Source organism: Colossoma macropomum, unplaced genomic scaffold (genome assembly GCF_904425465.1).
Source record: "Colossoma macropomum unplaced genomic scaffold, Colossoma_macropomum, whole genome shotgun sequence".
In the NCBI taxonomy this organism is placed as follows: Eukaryota; Metazoa; Chordata; class Actinopteri; order Characiformes; family Serrasalmidae; genus Colossoma; species Colossoma macropomum.
In genome coordinates this window covers 25,174,079-25,196,851 of record NW_023494798.1, presented here as the reverse complement: position 1 = coordinate 25,196,851, position 22,773 = coordinate 25,174,079, and the positions used below count along the sequence as shown (strand labels likewise).

At 38.8% G+C, this 22,773-nt stretch overlaps 1 protein-coding gene across 1 annotated transcript in view; it reads left to right on the top strand.

Annotated features, from left to right (window-relative positions):
• Window positions 1-22,773, top strand: part of luzp2 (leucine zipper protein 2) — a 153,843-nt gene that overhangs the window by 88,935 nt on the left and 42,135 nt on the right. The window contains exons 2-4 of the mRNA XM_036585401.1: window positions 7,801-7,912; window positions 12,163-12,233; window positions 19,988-20,069. Of these exons, the coding sequence (XP_036441294.1) occupies window positions 7,801-7,912; window positions 12,163-12,233; window positions 19,988-20,069 (265 nt within the window). The remainder of the gene's footprint in view (window positions 1-7,800; window positions 7,913-12,162; window positions 12,234-19,987; window positions 20,070-22,773) is intronic.

The following is a 22,773-nucleotide window of genomic DNA, read 5'->3' as shown; positions in this document are numbered from 1 at the left end:
ACTCTTACATGGCATCACTCAAAAGAAACACTTAATGACACCTTTATTTATTTTTAGAGTATATATGAACATATTTGGGTTTTGATCGGCCCCGGCAATGGATGAGCTCAGGCGGCAGTCCACAGTATTGAAAAACAGCATCCTCACATAATGAGCTTGGTCAGAAACCATTTCGTTTATTTCACACAACCATTTTTTACTTTTTACATTACTTCAAAACGTCTAGGAAGAAAAAAAGTGAATTAAAGAGCATTACATTCAGTCATGAGGTTGAATTGTGAGGCAAAGCTGTCCAGTCTCCATCCGCAAGATTTCTGACTTTCTGAATTCTATAATCTTACATTCAGCCCCTGATTTTTCCCAGTGCAACCTTAGGCAAGATATTATAATATTAAAAGTGTGATAAAACATGAATCACAAAGTGGCTTTCTGAAGCAGAAGAGCATAATTTATCAGCTATATATCAGAACACAAACGCTAGGCAGCCTGCATTGAACTGGCTATGTTTATTAGATGACACGCAGAGAGGAATAAAATGAATTCCAAGCATTAAATTAGTCTAAAAAACAATTCCTTTCAGCCTCAGCCTCTGCGGTCATATTTTAATGCTGGCAAGTCTAGCCACTCCTGGCTGTATTAATAAACCATCATCTCATCACACAAGGCCTCAGCTGGAGGGATAGCGTCACATGTCTGCATTGAAACCAGGCCAAAATGCATGCGCGGCAGAGGGAAGATCAGGTTGTCAGCTGCTGCACATTCGCAGCCTTAAATTTCACATTTACTGCTTTCGTTACGGCACTGAAAATATTTGCTTTTATATCACTGCTGATATGTAAGTAACAATAGTATTATTTTCACGGGTAATGTTGAGGGTTCTGTTTCAGTTCAAGTTATTTGGTGCTAAAAGTAGTATATAAATTTTGCGCTGGATATGTTGTGAGCAATTATTAGCCTACTGCTAGGATCGAACTTAAATTACCAAACATTCCAGCACCTTGAAAAGTCTCTGAAAGAAAAAGAGAGTGGTATTTGCTGCTGTTGTAACTAAGCTGAGAATTAACTCACTCTGCTGTTCCCCAAAGGCAACACTGTGTTCTTCAAACACTTCAATTTACCCGATACGACCTGAACTTGCTTGTGCTAGACCAGCTTCTAATGTCTGAACAGCTCTAACACATGTTTTTGTTTTGTGACCTTTCTCAAACTGGGCACATCAATACAGCTATCAATATTTGATTTTTCTTTTTTTTTACTTACATGTGGTAGATGCTCTCAAGCCAGGTGGGGGAAAAGGTAGCAAACAAAAATGGGTATTACACTACTGAAAGTAAACTTACTTCAGGCACTTTTCGGGCCAAGCATATCAAACTGGAAAGAATTTTTAAGAATTTATCAAGCATATCAAGGGTACTGTGTTGTATACAGCCTTGGGCCATCTCAGTAGCACATGGCTTAAAAAATGATAAAACATTAGAAAAGATACAAATACATGCAGTAAAAGTAAGAACAGTTTCTTGTTTTCAAAATACATTATTCATAATCTTAGTTAGAAGAATACAGTTAGAAGAACACAGGTATTGGATGGTAACTGTTAGGCTATGCTATTCTAGTTGTGTTAAATTTAACACATTAAGAGCCACTGAGTGGTGCAGCCATTCGATCCCTGATAATGCTACAGCCGTCTGTGTCCAGCAGTCCGAGATAGCACAATTGGCCTCTCTCTGGGTGGGTAAAATGGCCCTCCCTCTCCCCCATCACTCAGCGTGATGCTAGCCAGCACAGATGCCTGTTAGCTGATGTAACAGAACTGATGGTTAGTGTTCTCCTCCAAGCACATACAGCTGTCCAATGATGTTGCGCTAGCGGCAGTTAGAAAAGATGCAGTGGCTTAATTTACAAGACTCGGAGGAAGCTTGTGTTTGCCTTCAAGCTCCTAGCACCGGGTGGTATCATGTGACTGGGGGAGTCCTAACTAGTGGGTGGAATTGGGTATGAGAAAATTAGAAAAGAAGGGGGGAAAGTTGGAAAAAAAATCCCACAAAACAAAGTTGACACATTACACAATTTTTAAAAGCTATTTTTAATGATGTTTTTTGATTGTTTTTTTAAATGATGTTTTTAATTATGTTTTCTTTCTTTGACCCTTTGAACCGTCCGTAGTTCCACACCACTCTGAAGCCCTGCTACTATCATCACTATGACCCTGTAGCCCTGTTCTTCAAATACAGCACTTAAATGGCAGCTTCCATCAACAGCTCCTTTAAAAAGTTATTCCCAGCTACTGCCATGCTGTGAATTTGTTCATCATCCAAAGCACATTGATTACAAAGTATCATTTACAAGCAAAACTCACCGTTGATGCCTATCGTATCGGGAATGTTAGCACTGGACACTTTCAGTCGACTATGCTGGACAGTACTATGAATAAGTTAATACACTGCAAACTAACAAAAACAACATCAAAGTTCCAGATCCTCTCAAGATAAGACAGCAGTATGAGAGCAAGAGGCCACAATCGCAGTTGAGTCATGCAGGCGCTGTTGCTCTCACTGGATGCTGGTGTTTAAAATTTGAAACTTTGTTCAGGTTCAGATTTAATTATTGATGGTAGATATTTTATAGTTATCACGATAATCGATGTCAAAATGTGCTTGTATGAGCATATTGTGCACTTTGTCAGTACTTTAAGAACGGCAACAAAACCAACAAGACCGTTTCATTTGTGACAGTATTTTAACCTGGGCTTTTTTCTGTTCCATACCAATCCTCAGAAAAACGACATATTATGATACATGTCATGTATCGTAAAAAAGTCTTGGAATATCATATTATAGTTTTTGTCATATTTCCCACCCGCTGCCTTAAGACGGTGTAGCCGGACTTTCACAAAATGTCCTGATAAGGGTTTTCAAACCTACACTGGAAGATAATGGAATCAGTAATGGGCTCTTGTGCTACAAACATTTTGGAAAGAAGGCTGTCTATCAGTGCAAGGAGGAAAATCTATTTCTTTTCTTTTTTTTTTTACCTTGAGTACATTATGATAGTAAATCAGCCACCTGAATTTTCCCAAACATGAAATTACACTGAACTCAGATTGTGGGAAATAATGCACAAATTAGCATAACACTGAGGATAAAAAAGATCATTACAGCCTTATTTATTACAGCCTTATAGCCTTATTTATTTATTTATTTATTTATTTATTTAACCTTTTTTTTTGGCAAGATGATGTATGCTCCCCTTCCAACAAGCCCAATTTACACATTTCAAATGATAGCGTATCACATGTAAATTATCATGCCAACTCGGCCTCTTGAAAGAAGGCGTGATGACTGAATCAGATCAGGCATTGTGCTTACAGAATATCATTATCCTGCACAAACTCTCATGCTGTTTTAATGTGAAGAGAAAGTGTTAGAACTGCTTATATATTTAGAATTATGCCAAGGCGCCAAGTAAGGCATGCTAGAGACTGTACACAAGAGAACAGCTGTGTTATGAGGTGGGTATAGTGAACTGCAGCTACAAAAGGGGAAAATCCAAGGTTACATGCCAAAATCTTTATGTAATTACCTAAGGGGAAGGGAGGGGCTTGTTTGGATGAATGTCCTCGGTGTTATGGATTGTGGTTTAGAAGCGTAGGTTGCACCACAATTTGTTTTCATTAGCATTATGAGAGCCATGCCTTCGTCACATTGACCATGAGAAGAATAACTAGATGCTAGCGAGCTGCCAACTCCCTGCTGGAATATCTATCAGTCTTGAGGAAGGCCGGGATACGAGGGCTTGATGTAAACAAGACCACATGCTGCTCTGCTCATAACACGCAGCGGCGAGAGACACAAACCGAGCCGCCAGCAGAAACCAGCCACTCTGCCTTCCTCACAAAGGTTTTATTTGCAGAAGTAGAGAAATATTGGAGTTTTCATCAAGTGCACTGCATCTTTCTCCCCTTCTCACTCGCTCTCTCTTTATTGCCCACAGTTAACTCGTGATTGACATCACCAGGGCCTTTTTTTTTAGCAGTAAAGGCATATGGTTCCAAACAATTAGAAGATATTATGAGATCTGATGGCAGATGCTTGAGGTTCACACTGTGCAGCAGGATGCATTTATCTTTTATAACACGATTCCCTTCTCATTAAACTTAGTCCTTTATTTCTTTCACCATCTCCTTTTTAGATCTGAATACAAAGAACATTATAAAAGGCAACCTGTGTGTCATGAATCCAGAGACAGAAAGCAAACCGAACCTTATGTGATTTGCATGAAAAGCCCACATTAAGAAAACACACACAGGGATTATGTTATGATGAGCTCTGAGAATTTAACCTTACAGTGGAGGTTTTTGTGTTGGTTTTTGGTTTGGTATTAGAAATATAATCAGACAGAACAGCAGAAATGTGTTGGCTGTAGCCTTTAATGCAGCATTACACAGTCAGCTAAGACCAAAGGGCTGTAATGGTGCTCCAGATGAGAAGTCATTGGCATTACCGTGTTGGCTAAAGCCCAGTCACACTCGATCTGATCTTTTGCCTCAGCTGCGTCCATCTGTATTGAGCTGTAACTCTGTTGCTGTGCTGGACTTATAAAACTCAGCAGTTTCTGATGTAAGACCAGAGCTCAGCACTTCTTGCCTTTTAGAGAGAATCAGTTTCATATGCAGTACCAGGCAAATGTCTGGATGCACCTGCTTGTAGTTCTTTTTTACTTTTACTGTTTTACATGGAATTATGCATCGTCTATTTTAGATTCTTCAAAGAAGGCCCTTCTTGCATTGATGCAGCTTTGCGCATTCTTGGCATCATCTAAAAGAGCTTCATGAAGAGCCACCTGGGATGCTTGAAGAAGTTCCATATGCTGAGCACTTGTTGGCTGCTGGAAACTACTTTAAACAGGAATTCCACTGTTTTTTAAAAATATCTGCATAATTCAGTCATTAAGATGTAAACGAAAGCGTTCCAAGTGGTTTGATGTGAAATGGTGTGTTATAGAGAAACTTACAGAGTCACATTTCTTTACAGTGGTGGTGTCAGGAACCAGGAGGCAATGTCCACAACAATATAGCCGTGTATGTTTATTTATAGTGAAAATATGTTTTAGGTCAATAAACAGGGAGAATCACTCAAAAGAGGCCCCAATAATTCTGTTGTAACTCCTGTTAGGGTGAAGCAATCGGAACCAAAAAAATATTCTACATACCTTGACACATGTGTAATCAATTGCATTACATGCAATACTGGAAGTGATCTCCATTTTCTGCCATACACGGCGCTCCATGTTCCTAACGTTCCTTGCCTGAACATTGCTCCAGCGCAGGGGCATCCTGGCTTGTTCGAAGCTCCATATACTGAGGAGCACATTGCATGTTGTTTCATTCAGATTGCTTTATCCTAGCGAGAGTTATTACATAATATCTGGGGCCTCTTTCGAGTGAACCTCCTGTATTTGTAACTTTTTATTGCAAAAGTTTCTTGTAAGCTTTCAGAGGCATTGAACGCTTCTGATGCCTAGTTCCTCGCTCCACCACTGTGACCAATCCTGACTCAGTAATTTTCTCTAGAATGGCAAATTTCACATAAGATCACTCTGAATTACTGTTTACACATTAGTACATTTAATTATGCAGACATGTTGAAAGAAATATGGAATTCCTGTAATGGATTTATACATATCCATGCATAAAAGTATATGTTGAAAATGTATTGCAGATGTTCTATATATGCTTTGTAATATGTGGACAACACAATCCCCTATGACAGCCCTGTGACAATTTGTTTAATTGTCATAGGGCTATGCATCAGCATCGCTCTTTATGTTAAATAAATTTCAGTTGTTCAAAGCTGCACAATGTAACATTTTTGGTGTCTGCGCACTGTTGCGAGTCACTCTGTAAAGCCTGAAATAGTCATTTAGGAGTCAGAGGTCAGATTTCACAGGAGTTTTTTGGACCGTCTTCACGTATTAACATTACACGCACAGATGCAAATAGAAGATCCAGCTCAGTGTTTAGGTCTCAAATGCAAAATCAACATTATACTGATGAAAATATGATGACAATAGTAGATAATTCACTTCCAAGTTTTGACTGAGCTCTCTTTCAATACTCTTTCAACATGCTCGCAGTAATCTGATTCATCTGCTCAAAAAAGAGGTCCGAAGCACAGCAGACATCATAAGATCATAAGACATTATGTGCAATAACATACTTTTACCAGAGAGGCCGCCAAATCCTCAAATCTTACATAGTGTAGCTTTAAACCTAAGTAATTAGATTGAAATGTATTTAAAACTATAAAAATTATTTAATCCAATGTGACCAAGCTTTTGACTTGGACTGTAATCCATAATGGTCTTTGCTGTATGTATCAAGAAGGGGATGGTCGAGAGGATTCGTTTTTTTTTCTGCCATCACTGTTACGGAGAAGGCGGCACTACCATTTAACCCGCCTCTCGCAGTCGAGTCAGCTCAGTTCATCAGAGAGGCCTAATAACTGAGGCGCAGCAATGCCCTAATGGCTTTCAAACAATGCGACTCTAATCAGAATTATGCCATCCACAGCAACGATGGAGCACGCCCAGCAGAATGCGATCATAAGCCTGTTTGTTTGACAGCGTGCTTCTCATTAGAACACTCTCCAGTGATCCTCCCCTGCCCTGGCTGAGAGCGTGTCGAAGCAGCCAGAGCAGCCATGTCACAAGAGGTCACAACACAATTATATACCGGCGACAGTAATGACCAATTTATGCCATATCCAGCGCAACATAGCGTGTTCTATGGGCTGACCCAGTGATAGAGCTGTTTATATATTCTCTGGCTTCTCATAGCTCTAACCTAGATGGGGCCGATGGGTAATGAATACGTTAAGTAGATGAGGTGTGATTTCCCTCTGTCTCTCTTCCTTTCTGGGTGCCTACTTGATCAGTTTCACTTCTGCCATGCCCTGTGAAGTTTATGAGCCGGATGCATACAGTATGATTTATTTATCTCCCAGGTGTTGCCTTTCTATCACTGATTTACTGTATGTGCCACAGCTGTCGCGGCTGATGCAGTCCCTGACACAAAGCTCGGGTGGAAAAAGCAGAGGAGGACGAATTGGAAACGAGCCCATCGTTGACTATTTGACGGAATCCCTCATAACTTATTTATGATTTGTATTCGGGACGATGACAAAGGGAAAGCCTGGTGCGCTCGATTGTTTTTGTACTCCGTGGAGTTCTTGGCGACTGTTTTTTCTTCCCTTAGCTTTTTTCACAGTGAATAGAGGCTTGATGTTCTGACAGCATATATGCGTATGGGTATGGGTATGTGTGCATGTGCTTGTTGTTTGTTTGTTTGCTTTTTCTTTTTTGATAAAAAAAAAGTTTCATGCCATAATTTTGGAAACTGTCATTACAGTCTATATTTGTGTATAGCCATCAATATAATAGCAGTTGCACAAATGTCAACAACCGCATGGACTCTTTCCATTAGTGTTCCTCCTGCTGCTTAAGATTAGCAGTTAAGCCACAGGCCTAGTAGTTACCAACTGTAATAAATAAATAAATAAATAAATAACACTTTAAAAATGCATTGAGTGTTTCTCTCTGCACTTCACTCAAGCCCTGAATGACCAAACCCTTACAAAATATTCTACAGGAGTACAACTTGACCGAGAGTACGGCTCATTCTGTCTCTCCATGGCTGCAGCATCTCCAGGCAGCAAACCCATAACCTGACATACCAAATTGATTTGCCGAGGAGACCACAGACTTAAAAGAAGTAATCTTTCTGTTTCCTTTCTCTTCCTGTAGCTATGAAGTGCTGGAAAAGAAGCTGAAGGAGGTGTTCACAGAGAGGACGGGGATTTTGCGACAACTCTCAAAAACATCAAAGGAGCTGGACAGCATAAAGGGCAACCTGCAGGTAAGAATTCATTCTTAGCACAGGTGAAGGTCCTCAGGGACGGTAGAGCTGGGTCCAACCTTTTTGTAGATTCACTGGATAACTAAGATTCTCAGGAAAATTCACCATCATGTTCTGTCATAACACCAAAGTAGACCCTCACAGTCAGGGCTCAGTTTCAGTGGGGATGCAAGGAGATGCCTTTCACACATTAAAAAATCCCAAAAGTCATCTGCCTTTTAAAACTGCCACCCCTTTCCATTCCCTTTTTTTTTAGCTGGAAGCAGATTATTCAAAAAAGCAGAGGAAAATCAGTAGTTTTTGTGTTGGATGAGTGGTGGAGGCTGCCTCCTCAGATGTGAGCTAAAACTGCGGCTGGTATGCTGCATGCTGAGGAGGACTTGTCATCTGACGCGAGGTCTTTTCTCCTCAGTGCATAATGTGCCAACATGATATTTGTCCCAAAAAATATATATATATTTCTGGATCTAGCTAACATCAGCTAGAGTAGTTAGCCTAGTTGGCACTGAAGCACTACATCTGCCTTCTTAAACACGCCCTTGGCAACGCTCACTTTCAGGCACTTGTGTTTCAGTGTGGCACAGTGTGATATACATACTTACTCACAAGTAAGCCCATGCAGTGATTTCCACTAAAGAATCATGGCTGTTTTTAATGCGGTGCCATCTGAAGGCCCAAAAATCATGGCCAGCCAATACTGTTTTTTGGCCTTGTCCCTTGCATACAGAGATTTCTCCAGATTCTCTGAATCTTTCAATGATATTATGTACTGTAGATGATAAAAAAGCTCTTTGCTATTTTATGTTGAGAATCGTTATTCTTGAATTTGATTATGCAGTCTTTCACAGATTGGTGAACCCCTCCCCATCTTTACTTCTGAAAGCCTCTCTGCGATGCTCTTTTTATACCCAATCATGTTACTGACCTGTTGCCAATCAACCACCAGGTGTTTTTTTGCATTACACAACTTTACCAGCCTTTTGTTGCCCCCATCCAAACTTTTTGGAACATGTTGTTGGCATCAAATTCAAAATGGGCATATATTTTTCAAAAAACAATAAAATTTCTGTTTCATCATTTGATATGTTGTCTTTGTACTATTTTCAATTAAATATAGGGGTTAAATGATTTGCACATCATTGCATTCTGTTTTTATTTACATTAAATTCTGCTATTGGTCTCTTTTGCAATAAGTAGGGATGAACTGATATGGGAATTGTGGGCCAATCTGCTGATGCCCGTACATGAGCATTGTTAAAAATGTACAAATTGAGACCACATCCACATCCACATGTAAAGTAACATTGCAATTTTGCAGGGTTACAAATGCAGTAAAAATTATAAAAATGCACATATTCTCGCATAATAACACCTGGGTTATTTTCACAAAACTGCTCAAATATTTTAGTCTCATAAGCAGCAGGCAGATATAATGATTACATGATTACAATAATTACAATGCCATTGTGCACCCCTAATTTTTTGCTTCGTAGACTTTATTCTGTTATATGGAAACCTTTTTGAGTGCTTCTTTGTTTATGATTTTTCATTAAAAATAAAGTCTATGTTATTTGTTAATTCTTTGTTGTTAATCAAAATTTACTGGTTTGATGAATTGGCAGTGAGAAGTTGGCAGTTTGCATGATAAACATATTTTAAATAATCCCACTGGTTTCCCCTACAGTCTGAAACAGAGCCTGATAAATACATCCATTTACATACATTCCTTGTTTATATTTTTCAAATTAAGATAGAAAGTCCAAGTTCAGCCATTTTTTATTGATTTGGCTTGTTTAAAATTTGGATTCCACAATTAATCATCAAAATAGTCATTAAATTATTTGATTACTAATATAATCAGTGATGCCAGCCACATGATGATTGTTTAGACTGTCTGGAATGGTTAACATATCAGCAGATGTTCAGGCCTAATTTTGTCCTGGATTTGTTGTAGTTGGGAAGGCAAAGTGCCAGTGACCTTTTCATTGCATCACTGAGATAGAAGCACTTTTTTGTCCAGGTCACAAATGCTTTACAATTGAGGCACTGTGAAAGCATGGCCTGTCACTTATTCCCATTACTCACTCAGTGACCTTTCTCTGACTTTGATTCACGATTTACTGCGAAACGTCACTCTGAATGTAAATAATAGCTCAGAACATGTGAAAGGAAAAAAAAAACCTTGAAGAACGGTATACAGAAATAATGTACAGAAAAAAGTATCTTGAATAAAATACTGTTTTGAATAACATACATTTTGCTGTATATCTGTAGGCGTGCAATAAACCGTATTGACATTGGCATTGGAAAGAGTGTTAAAAGGGGCACTGCAGGCGTGTTTGTGTGAGACCGCATAGTAATATCTCATCAAGCCTGCTCATTGTGTTATGACACGATGCTTGGCCTGTTCTCTATGCAGCAGGGTCTCTGGTGACCGTGTGTTGGACATTAGCTCTAAGGCTGGGTGTGATGCCTTTTCTCCTGGGACCTCTGCCAAACTGCCATATCCCCAAAGTCTGAGCTGGAGAATCCCCTTAGCAGTGGATTTGCTGTAAAACCACAATCAACAGTAACCTTTTTATACTGATCAATTATGTATATGTGACCTTTTTGGAGCAGCTTTCCAGTCCGTCCTGTTTATTTTTATAACGAGATCTCCCCAGAGTTGAGCTCATCATTATTAAACTTTGCCTGATGAAGCCTGTAATCTTGGCAGGGGTGGGCGTGGGGTCGAGCTATGAAGGTTCCTGGTGGTGGACTCCTGCCAGCTCGCCTTGAACGGACACTGGCATGCCAGTCTCAATCCAGCTCAACAACCTCACAGATGGTCCTCTAGTGACAAAGCTCTGCTGCTGTTACTCCACACACGCAGCAGGGTCAACTCACTGAGGCTGAGACTGATTGATAAGGAAGGCGAAGGCGACGGGGCAGTGCTGCATTTGTCTGCCGAGTGCATTCGTTTTTTCTTCCCATCACTGGCTTTTGAAGGGCATTAAACAGTTTTCAAACCTTCAGAATCAGTGCAGTTTTAATGCGCCCAAATAATGAAACTAATAATGAGGTACTGTAATTTAATGTAATTTACATCAGTGGCTCGTTAAAAAAGGTAAAAGCATCTCTGAAGGGGCCCATATTATGGAATCATTCTTGATGTTTCAAAACAGTCCATATATGGAAATTAGGCAACAAAAACAGCATTTTTAGTTCATCGTTTTTGTGATGTCACAACAACACTTTTACAAATATCTGCCTATTCAACTTACAGCAGTTTAGCCCTGTCCACTCACATTGAAGTCAGATGGAGTGATTCAGCCTGGACTGCTTTCTGAATGAGGCACAATACAAAGCAGCCATTCAGAACAGAGATCGTTTACATATATATATCAGTCAAATGTCAAAGGCCAGACAAACAGAAGCCAGAAAAAGGTCATTTCACAAATGACATTTTTGTTTCATGTCAGAAGTGCACCTCAGAAAATACACACAAACGCACACACACAAACACACACACATTCTCTACGCCGCTTATCCTGCTGGGTTGCTGGGGGTACTGAAGCATATCCCAGCGGTCACTGGGCAGAAAGCAGGAAACACTGTCCATCACAGACCTCATAAAATGTAAAATACAAAAAAAGTGTAGGATATGGACCAATAAAACTCTTCTATAAATTGTTTTTATTTGTGTTTGATATTCCAGCAAATAGAAGGAAAAACGTATTCAGAAGTGCTTTATTAGCCAAGTATGCTTTCATATTGGCCTTGCAATTGGATTTTTTTCTTTTCTCCCCATGGTTTTCATGTGTACATGTTCAGAAAGGATTAAATGCTAGCAGATGGTTCAGCAAAATTGGTTTGATTATCAATAAGATTAATAGATTATTTAGTAAGACGCAAGATTATTTTGCAGTCTGTTAGCCTGCGCTCATCACTCAGCTTCAGTAAGTCTAAATGCTGAATTTATCGCTGCTTTCATCATTTCCTTTCAGATGACTATGAGAGACAATGAATCACTCTGTTTTTTTGATAGATGACAAAGAGGGAGTGACTTATGCTTTTGTCCTACCCGGGAGGCGACATTTCTCAGTGGTTTAGTGGAATCAGTCAGCTTTAGAAATGAGAATCAGATTCTTTAACATCACATCTGAACGTGTTACCTGCGTTTGGCAGCCAAGACCAAGAATGAACAGCAAACATGCGAATGTTCATAGTCATAAAGCATCTCTCACAGGGTCTTTCCTCTTTCTTTCCAGTCACTGAAGAATGATGACTCTGTGCCCAAAAAGGACGTGCAGAGGATTCTGGAGCTCAGTCACAAACAGAGGTACGGGGCAAATCATGACTTCTCTTATAGCTCATATCAAACATAGGCACGTTTATGTGTGAATGCAAAGGGACAGTTAAGTGTTTAAGACATTAAAGGAAAGCAATAAGAGGCTCTGGACCAGTAGGATCATAACATAATGTAGAATTAGTGCTGTTTAGATGACCATTATGATCCTGCTTTATATAGCAGTTACTTCTGAGCACACACTGTGATTGGTTGAAAAGCATTTAGCTCATGCTGTTATTTCTGGTTTGTTGTTTTGCTTTGTTTTTTAAAAGGGTAATTTTTAAAACAATAGAAATCACAACAAATATTTGCCAGTTGATTATTGATATACAAATATTTTAATAATTGCATTTGACATTTTGTGATAAATTACATTTAGATATGCAAATATTTACATATTTGCAGTTGATGTTTTGTGATAAATTACATTTAGATATGCAGATATGTAAATGAGACATTATGATGATGGTAAGTTCTGATACAGTTTAAGTAAATTACACTGAAAAGGTCTAAATATTAACTGTGTAAGTGTAGGATACAGACTCCACAGTGTTGTGTAGTTATTATGGGTACAATGATGGTAAGTACCCAGACAGTCTAGCTAAGCTACACTGAAATGACTAGGTTCTAGTTCTAGCAATTAAGCTGAGAAAGGACAACATTAAAAACACCTACAAATACCAGGTATTTATATGGCGTAAAAGGACAACACAAAATACAAAGATACTTTTCTGAATTAAACCATAAAGACTCTGCAGGAGTCACTGCTTTCTCTCACAGCCCAGACTGAGTTTTGTTTAAAGGTAATAAACAGGTACAGACTCTGTAGGGCATTTTTACACAGAATAACTGCTCATTACTGTAGAGTTTGTACCACATAGTGTTTGCACCAGTTAATACCTACAACTTGTTTGGTATGTCAGTGTAACTTAGTTACCCAGCACTTTGGAGTCTGTACCTCACACTCAATTTGGTTAATACCTAGAACTTAAGAGTCTGTAAAAGAAAGCATTACCAGTTGTTGTACAAACTGAAATTCTTGGTTCTGAATGTTCTGAAAAGCTGATTTTGAGAATCAACCTTAGAGCTGCATTACCCACATCTCAGAAAACACACACCAACTGTGGGAATGTTGTCCTTAATACAAAATAAAATAGACATATTTGATATGTTATTTAGGTTCTACAAGAAATAAACCTTTCATGATGACATGGTGTGGTTTTGCCGAGTGCAGGCAGAGCAAAACCTGTGTCATTAACAATTGAAAAAACATACAAAAATAAACGTTTCTGTTAAGTTCGGCCATTTTTATGGTTACAATTTAAGAGAAGAGATTGTATCGATTCAATTTGTAGAAAAATCTGAAAAAAGGATAGGATCAAAATCATTATTTCTGTAGTATCATTATGTCTGTAGTATCTTGCCCTAATCTACTGACCAGTGGTTACTACAATGTAACAACAATGGTCAGTTGACTCTAAGCTGCTGGAACTACTGATTTGGAGAAAGGAATGTCCAGTGTAAAACTATTATACACTACCACACACTATTATACTTTTTGTGTAGCTTTGAATAAAAACTTAATCCCTTAAATGTGATTCTTACTATTCACTTATTAATCTTAAGAATCATTGTTCACAATAATTATTATTCACATTAACTGCTATAAATGATGTGGTTGTGTTTATGAAACAAATCTGCAGGTTGTGTGGTTAGGAGTATTGCTTTAAAAGATTAACAATGTACAGGCATCTTATTGACTTTTTTTTGTTTTTGTATTAAAGCATTTTTAAGAGAAGAATAGCAGTGAGTGCACATATGGCAGTTTTATTCAGATGCGTTGAGCTGTTGCACAAACTGAGAACACTTACTCATTGTACCGAATAGCCTGCTCTCACATACGCACAGCTGTAATTAGGAAGCGTTAGCTGCTGTTTGTATGCAGCCGGGGTGACAAACGCATTGCTATTGTGTGAGTGACAGTGCTCGTTTGCATACTGCTCAGCCTTTAGGCTGTGACTATGGAACAAATTCAGACTTTGAGAGCGTGCTCTTCTGGCATACATCAAATCAAATTGCCCTCCAGTTGTGTTAAAGAAGTTGGAGCCATGGAACAGGTTCCTCTTTCGAGCATCATGGCAACAGATTAGATCCATTAAGGGTCAGCCGTGTAAGCTGCTGCAAGTTAGTCAGTGACAGAATTCAATTTCCCCCAGTGTCAGGTGTGTAATGGTTTCTATTTTTGCTCCCAATCAACAGAGAATAGACAGTGAAAAACAGGGTAGATGTGCCAAGGCCACCGAGACTCACTCTCTGTCTGAATTCAGCTGGCAATATAAATGCTTTAGGGGAAAATGAATAGATTATGGATTTAACGAAATGTCACTATTTGGTGAAATGTCAGTATGTTGCCACTGAAAATAGTTTTATGAACCAGCGTAGTTTTAGGAGCGAACACTGTTCAATTTCTGAACAGCAAATATTCCTAAGCTTTCCAGCTAGAAAGACCAAGTTTAGTTTGAAGCTTCAGGGGATTAAAAACTGAGTGCTTCTGGTTAGTTTTCCAACAGACATTAATATTTAACTTGAAATATCATTTGATTTTGAAAGCTGAACGTTCAAGACTGGCTACCAGTGGACCGATTTCTCCATTTTTTTTTTTCTTTCTTTATTACTTACTGTATTTAACCAGGAATGAACTCAAAACATATGAGCTATGATGGCTCCTACACTCAGAAAAAAGGTATGACACTGTCACTGGGGCAGTACCCCTCTTGTCACTGGGGTGGTACCCTCAAGGGTACATCTCAGTACCTTTAGTCAGGGAACATAACTGTACCATAATCCATTGAAATTATATTTTCCAAGCTGTATCGACTCCACACACCCCGTCTCGTCTCCAGTCTTTTTATTTTGTTGTTCTGTTTTAAAACATTAGGTTATAAAAAAGTATAAATATGTTCTTTTCCACTAGGAAAAACTTATTTAAGGTACACAGTTGGACTGTTGTACCATTGAGGATGCACTTACATTGGTTGTACCTTGATGAACAAAAAATATACTTGCACAGTACCTTTTTTTCTAACATTGTACAGCTTTAAAGTTTAAAAAATTAAACTTGTAAAAATTCTTTAAGCAGCTCTTATAAACATTGTCAATCCTGGCAGCTTAATGTTGACAATTTAAAATAGAGTCTGTTTCTCAAGTTCTGACCTTGTGTCCCTAAACTCACTGAATGTTATAGTGGAACCTGTGTTTATGTCTGCCAAACTCAATGTCAACAGTTTTTGGAGTTGTTTTCAATATATTTTATGGTCTAAAGTAGTGATTGCAATTGTTATTTAAAAATTTTTCATATATTAATTATTTTTTTCCTGGAGGATCATCAGTACTGTAACTGGGCTGGAATGCACTGGAGCAGAGCTCTAGCACCTTTGATTCATGTGAATGGCAAAGTAGTTTTATGGATGTGTAAACTGTTTCCATCACAGTCTTTGTGAAACTCATTTAACTGTTCGTTGTGATAAACTGCGCTGACAGACGCTGACACCTTAACAATGGCCCTGGTCACTTCATGCATCTTGAGTGTCACCCAAGACGAATTTAATGCAGGTACAAATGCGATCACTCAAACCACTTCAGGAGGTGATCTGATGCATTTTAGCCACGACAGCACTGGGCATGTGATCCATGACTATGAGGAAGATTATCATGGTGAAGCCACATGGGTGTGGACCAGATGAAACGAAAATGCTTAATAGCAGTATGGACAGACATGACTGTGAAAAGCTAACTGCAAACAAAGAGGCTGAACGAATAAACAATTGGTAATTGGTTGCCATGTAACAAGCTGATTTGTATATTCCATCCCTCACAGAAATTGGATTTCAATCCGACTAACTTGGAACATTTGACTACCAAGTGTAAATGCATGTGGCTAAAATCCAGATACTAGTCACATTAAGTAACCAGGTGTGACCGGAGTCAGTAAGGTTACACCTGGAATGGACTGTGGAGAGGCTCTTGGATTGTGAGAAGCAGAAAATGCTACTGACTTCTTAAACTTTGGAGGTGTGGAAAAATATCCCTGATATTTAAAAAAAAACACTCAAAAATGTTATATTCTATTTAGTTTTTGAGGCTTTTAAGTAAGTTGATTCTAAGTAGCTTTTTTTCTCATGTTTAAAAATGAATAACTTGCACTTTTTTTTGGCAATATTGGCCATATTGAAAATTAATTAAATTGAATTAAACATGAAATTCAAATCAAATAAAAAAAGCTGATCTCTGAGTATTGCACTGTACTGCGTATGCAAGCCATCTGCAAAAAATGTTGCATTTTTCATGAGAAGGATATGTGAGATTCAGTCAGCGTGATGAAGAGCAAATGAGCTTTTTTTCTGGAACACAAGAAAAAGAATCCACTTTAAAGTACACATCAGGTAGCCATTGCTGTCTGACAGCCAATAACAGAGGACATGAGCAATATCTGCATATTATCTGCAGCTGTGTTCCATACATCATACATCAGAGAGGAAACCATTTCAGCAGCCCATTATGAACAACAAACATTAACCAGGAAGACAAGTTTTACATGGAGTTCAAAGGGAGTGAGTTGGCAGCACAACAGACAGAAACTGAACACAAAGGACAGTGTAAAGGCAACAGACAGCATATCAACAGGTAGGGAAACCTGCAGCGCTGACACCAGGCACCTTTTTCCATGGGGTTTCTTTTAACTCAGCTGTCATTCAAACACACAGCTGAGAGATGAAGTGTTTGTTTTACGCGTGTCCTTGTTTGAGAAACATCTCGTCTGAGAATTAATTTTACATGCATCTCTAAACACTGAGTCATGAGACTCAAGTGTAATAATAATAATAATAATAATAATAATAATATGCATACCCACTATTAGATGACCTCAAAGTATACCCCACATCTGCATGTTCTGCACAAGGCTGAAATTAAGAATATGCTGTTTTATCTTGGTGAGTATAAATTAGAGTCATTTGATGTCCACTGGGCTACTCACGCTTGCCCATTTGTCATTTTTCAGCACTGGCCATTTTGTCATAAAAGTTCTAACAAGCCTAAAGCACATACAGGCTGAGGGGATTTATTATGTCATTTTTCATTGTCAGGCCAGCCTGAGCTATACCAAAATTTCAGGTCAGTTCACATCTCAGGCCCCCTCTTGAGCCCTGTTATGTTAAGGTCAACAGTACAATCAAACGGCAGAATATGGTCAAAAAAAAAGTAATCATGTTAAACAGAAGCAGGTGCACAGGTAATGCATACTGCATGCTAATGCCAGCATCACTAGTGAACAACAAGTAGCTCTGTAACGTTCTCTCTCCAGTCGTGTGGAAACAAGCAATATGTTCTCTACATTAGTTTTACTGAGCAAAATGTCATGAGGAAAATATAATGTTCAATTATCTGTTGCTTGTTTAAGCTAACTGAGCACAGAGGTGAAATTGATCATGAATAAATGAGCTGGAAAAAGCAGTGTTAACTACCTCAAAAGTTTGAAAATAAATTGTGGTTTTCTCAGGCAGATGTTCTAAAAAGCCAGCAAATGACAGTGAGTAAATTTGTACACTGGCACTGCAAGAAAAAAAAATAGTAATATCTTTTTTCCAGGCTTGAAGATATTATATTCTCTTTACAGGGTTTACTACAGATTTGAAATATACTGTGGTGCTGAGGCAAGGAGTGGTGCACAAGGGGAGCCACAGACCCCAAAGCATTAATAAATCACAAAATTCAGAGTAATAACTTCAGAAATACACACAGTTTTTCATTTACAAGACTGTGTAGGTATGTTAGTTGCATAAAAATATTAATAACACTAAGCCATTTCTTTTATTTACAGGTTTAATTTATGTCTCAATGCCTTCTCTGAGGTTAAACTTGAAATCTTTGTTAGAGCAGTAAAAGACGATGATTTAGACATGTTTCTGAGCGTTTCTGTGCCGACAGGTTGCACTACAGCCTACCGGCTATTATTTATCCACTCTGCAGGAGAGCAATAGTGAACCGAAGTTTTATGACTGAAACAAGAAGCCACAATCACTGACTGTATTTCAGGAATGTTTAAGCTAGCTTAATGACCTCAAAGCGCTTCTCTGACACGATGTGATGCAGGTCCCCTCCACCTCACGCAGCTTCTTGTTAAAAGATTTTTCAAAATCTGTTAAGTAAATGTTTGCCATCCTTTTCAAATTAAGAGAAAGCAAATTTTAAGCCAGACAACTTTGCTGTGTGTGTGTGTAGTTGCTAGCTTACTTTAGGTGAGTGTGACTCACTCTCCCACTGTGTGTACTTTCAGTGTATAAACTATGTGTGAGAAGCACTGCTTTAACCCGATTAAAACTAACCAAAGTCCTTATAAGAAAGTATGTTCACTCAGCGGTCAACTTGGCAATAGCCCCAGGTGGTTAATTTTGTCACACAAGGCAAGAAAACAGGAGATTCCTATAAACTCAAAGCTGAAAGCCACTTTCATGATTCAAAGATTTGAAATCACTGGTTAAGTCTGACGGCAATAGCTTAAATAGTTTGAAGTGTTTGGTTCAAATACTGTTCATGCATTTATTGCCACAATGAGGGGGGCTTTTCTGCACTTATGCCTTTTTCAACATATCGATGAGGCCATATTGATATGGCCATATTAAAATGGATCTGCATGGGCTTTCTGTGTGCTAACATGTTTTCTATTACTGTATAAAAGAGGGACAGTGCTGCCTTTATTGTTAGGTGCAGTGCATGCACATATTCAGAATGTTGTGGAAACACTTATTATTGATTATTATAGAGTAGCAATAAAAGGCAAGTGTGAAGTAGATTCATATGCGATGGTTTTCATACTTAAAAAAAGATAATATATGTGTAACGAAACCAAACCTGTCAGATGCTCACAGTAAAAAAAAATAAATAAATAAAAAATGAGGCTTTATTGTTAAGGGCTTTAGCAAAATGATGAACAGGCGATGGTCAAATCCGTAGAGGTCAAAATACAAAGAAGTACAAACATAACAAAACCAGGCAGCCAGATCCAAAGGGCAAAGACAAAAAGACAAAGTCAGAGAATCCAAGGCAGGTCAAAAAATACAAAAGGGCAATCAGAAAAAATGCTCAGTAGTGTTCACAAGAAATAGCAATACCTCCCAACGAAACTAAGCTAAAAGCCCGGGCTTTCTACTAACTCTAACTAATCACATGACCACTAGAACAGGTGAACCAGATTAGTATTTAGGTGCGTATGAGCGATGATTGGAGTGCTGTGGAGAGTCAGCTGGCATGTGATTCTGGGAGATGGAGTTCATGGATGCTTCAGAGCCAGAGGAATGCATGACAATATGATAAAAAACAACCCTAAAAATTATTTTTCAGTTTGTTAGATCATGCTTGTGGCGTCACATTATTAAAGGAGGAGAGTAGCGGCTTTGTAGGCATTAAAGTGTTAAAAAGATCCTCTATGGTGCAGAATTTCCCGATAGAAGCAGAATGTGCTCATCGTGTTTTGCTGCACCGTTTGCCTTTGTTAAAGGGCCTTTTTTCAGTATACAAATGTGCACGCATTTTTCCAACATGTTCATACTTCTTACTTGGTTTACCATGACCGATCCGTTACATACTCAATCAGTGCTTTTCCGTGTAATGAAAATGACCTCTATCATGACCTTTCGCTGGCACAAATTACACTGCTCATTCTCTCTCTTACTCTCTCTCATTCTCAGGGAGGAGATGAAGTCACTCCAGGCAGCTCTTCAGAAGCAACTGGACGAGGCTGCTGAAAAAGCAGAGAAACAGCAAGCCACGGTACGAGTCCTAAACACACCCCCCCATATACAAAAGTGAAAAATGGTACATGTTCCTATAGCCATTCATCAGCCTTCTGATGATGACAAAACAAGAATGATCAATATTGAGATCAATGAGAGAGAAAGAGAGTAGATTTGTTATTCCTAATAAGCTGTAGTTGGACTGATGGACGTGACGTCTTAGAGAAGCAATTTTTCATTTGGCCGTGTCATTACTGCGTTTTTTATTCTCCCCTGTCCGCAAAACTAATTATCAGGAATCAACACTGGAATCCTCATTACAGCACCCGAGACATGCCATGGAGACGCGAGATAGAGCCTCGGCTATTTTTGGGCATCTGCTTTTAGGTGTATGGAGTATGTTAATTATGAAAAGCCGTAGGAGGCACCTTCTCGGCTCTTGAGGGGACACGCTGTTATCTGCATGCTGGAACTTTTCTCTCTCCCATCTCTGTGTGTGCGAGTGTGCGCAGGGCTGCAGGGGAGAGAGGCTCTGGCACTCGTGTGCAGAATGAGAATGAATCACCGAGGAGAATTTCCATTTCACCAGCCCGGCCTATTCTTTCTTTTCCATGAACAGTTCAACACCGATTGACACTAATTACAGACAGCACAATGACCTCGCTGCCTTAGACCTGTTTACACACTGCTTTTACTGCAAAGTGCCCATTCACTTTAAGCAAGCATTAACATTTTACACTGGTTTTAAAACACATCAACAAGTTGTGGATTTGTAGTGACTTAAATGTCTTTCTTTTTGTTACTCAGTTTCCTAGATATTGTTTAATTGATTGGTTAATTTGCTGATTGATTGACGACTAATTTTTTTTAGTAGCCTGTACAACTAAGTGACACTTGTAACAAAACAATATAACTGAAATTAGGCAAATGTCACTTCAACAAAACAATTTAGTCCTATGTGGATGGGATTATGTGAATGTGTAACGTGCCTTCACACTGGCAGTGGTCAGAGGTCATTCCTTTTCAATGAGAGATGTTGTTTTCCGGCAACAGGAGGCCGCGCGAACTTTGGCAGTGTTGAGCAAAGTTTAACTTTATGCAAAGAAGGAGCGAAGCGATGTGACGATTACCAGTAGAATTGAGCAGCGTAGTACACACTTACACACATCTCCACCACCGTGAAATGGTTGCTCCATTTTTGTTTCCTAGATAATTGTTTGATGGTGGAATAATGGTGGTGGTGCGTTCGTCGCAAATAGACAGTAATCACCAAATAGCGTTTTCCTTACAAACTGACTGTACAGACACGGGGATTAAATAAAAATAAGCACACAAGCAATTTCTCACCAGGATTTTTATTTCTAGCAGGAAGGCATCTGATTTGTTCTTGGCGTCAGTGAAACCATGGCAACCGAGTTGAGTTCAGAAATGGCGTTGAGCGATCAGCGATTTGGGCGACGAGAGCCGAAAAGTCGCTGCCGGTGTGAACATAGGCTAACATTAAAGCGATTCTGATTCTGCTTAGTTTTATATGGGAAAGGGGGTTATTTAAGTTTTACTTGTGAACAGTTGCTTGGTCATTTTATACCATCCAAACCCCTCATGTAAGTACAGTACTGTGCAGAACCTTCATTTATTTAATATCCAGCCAAAATGGCCATTAAATACAAGTTATTTGTTTTTCTGGGGCAGAAAAAGCAGGAGAGCAGCTTCCGTTCCTTCTGGGAGACTTGTTTTTAAGGAAATATGCAAATATATGCAAAGTTCAGTCTTAGAAGTTGCTTTTTCTGCTTCCCATCCAAGTAATCCCAAACACAGATATGTTGGCATCTGGACTCTGGGGTTGCTTGTCCATTGTTCTGAGAACGCCAGCAGCAAAAGGCAACTATGACCATTGGCTGTAAATTCCCAAGCTAATGACAATGCTAATGACTGCATTCAGCTAGGTGGATGTTTATGGTAAATGAAATAATAGTAATATTAATTGTCTGGACATGTTTACTACTTGTGAGCAGCCAAACATATTTTTGATGTGACAACAATGCAGTTGAGCAGCCACTCCCATCTCTGTAATTTATACAGAGATTCCTTATCCTGCAAATCTTGTCATAAACTTTACAGACATCCTGTGGTAAAATCACATTTCCCCTCCCGCCCGTGTAAAACTAATCCCGTCTAAATATTATTTTAGACTGAAAGTCATTTTTAGCTAAGCCTTTGTTTGGCATCACTGATGATAAAGGCTTTTTAGCTGTATAAATTATCATATCACCCATGTTGCAGCTGTAATACTAAAGGTTGTAAGGAATGACAATGTTATTCCACCCCAAAATGTGAGTTTGGATTAAACCTGATCTGATTAGCTTAATCTAATTAGCTTAATCACTCAATGGCTTAATCATCATAGAAAGGTCCACATGCATGGTGTTGCTTGTACAATTATATCAGGAAAAAAATTTAATTCTGTTCGACAGCCATCAATTATAGATTGACACTGGGAGTGGGCAGTCGACATCCATTTCAGACAAAAGGATACTTCATTTATATTCGGAGAAGGGCTGTTACAGTACACATATTAATATTAATTTTCTTCAATGCAAGAGCTGCAGGACAATGCGTGCTGTGAATGGAACACAGATTTTATGCTTTAAAAGTATTTCTGATGACATGCTAACATAGACTGCAGTGGTTTCCACTGTGCTATTAATAAACACACCATGACATTTCTGAAGGAGACATCA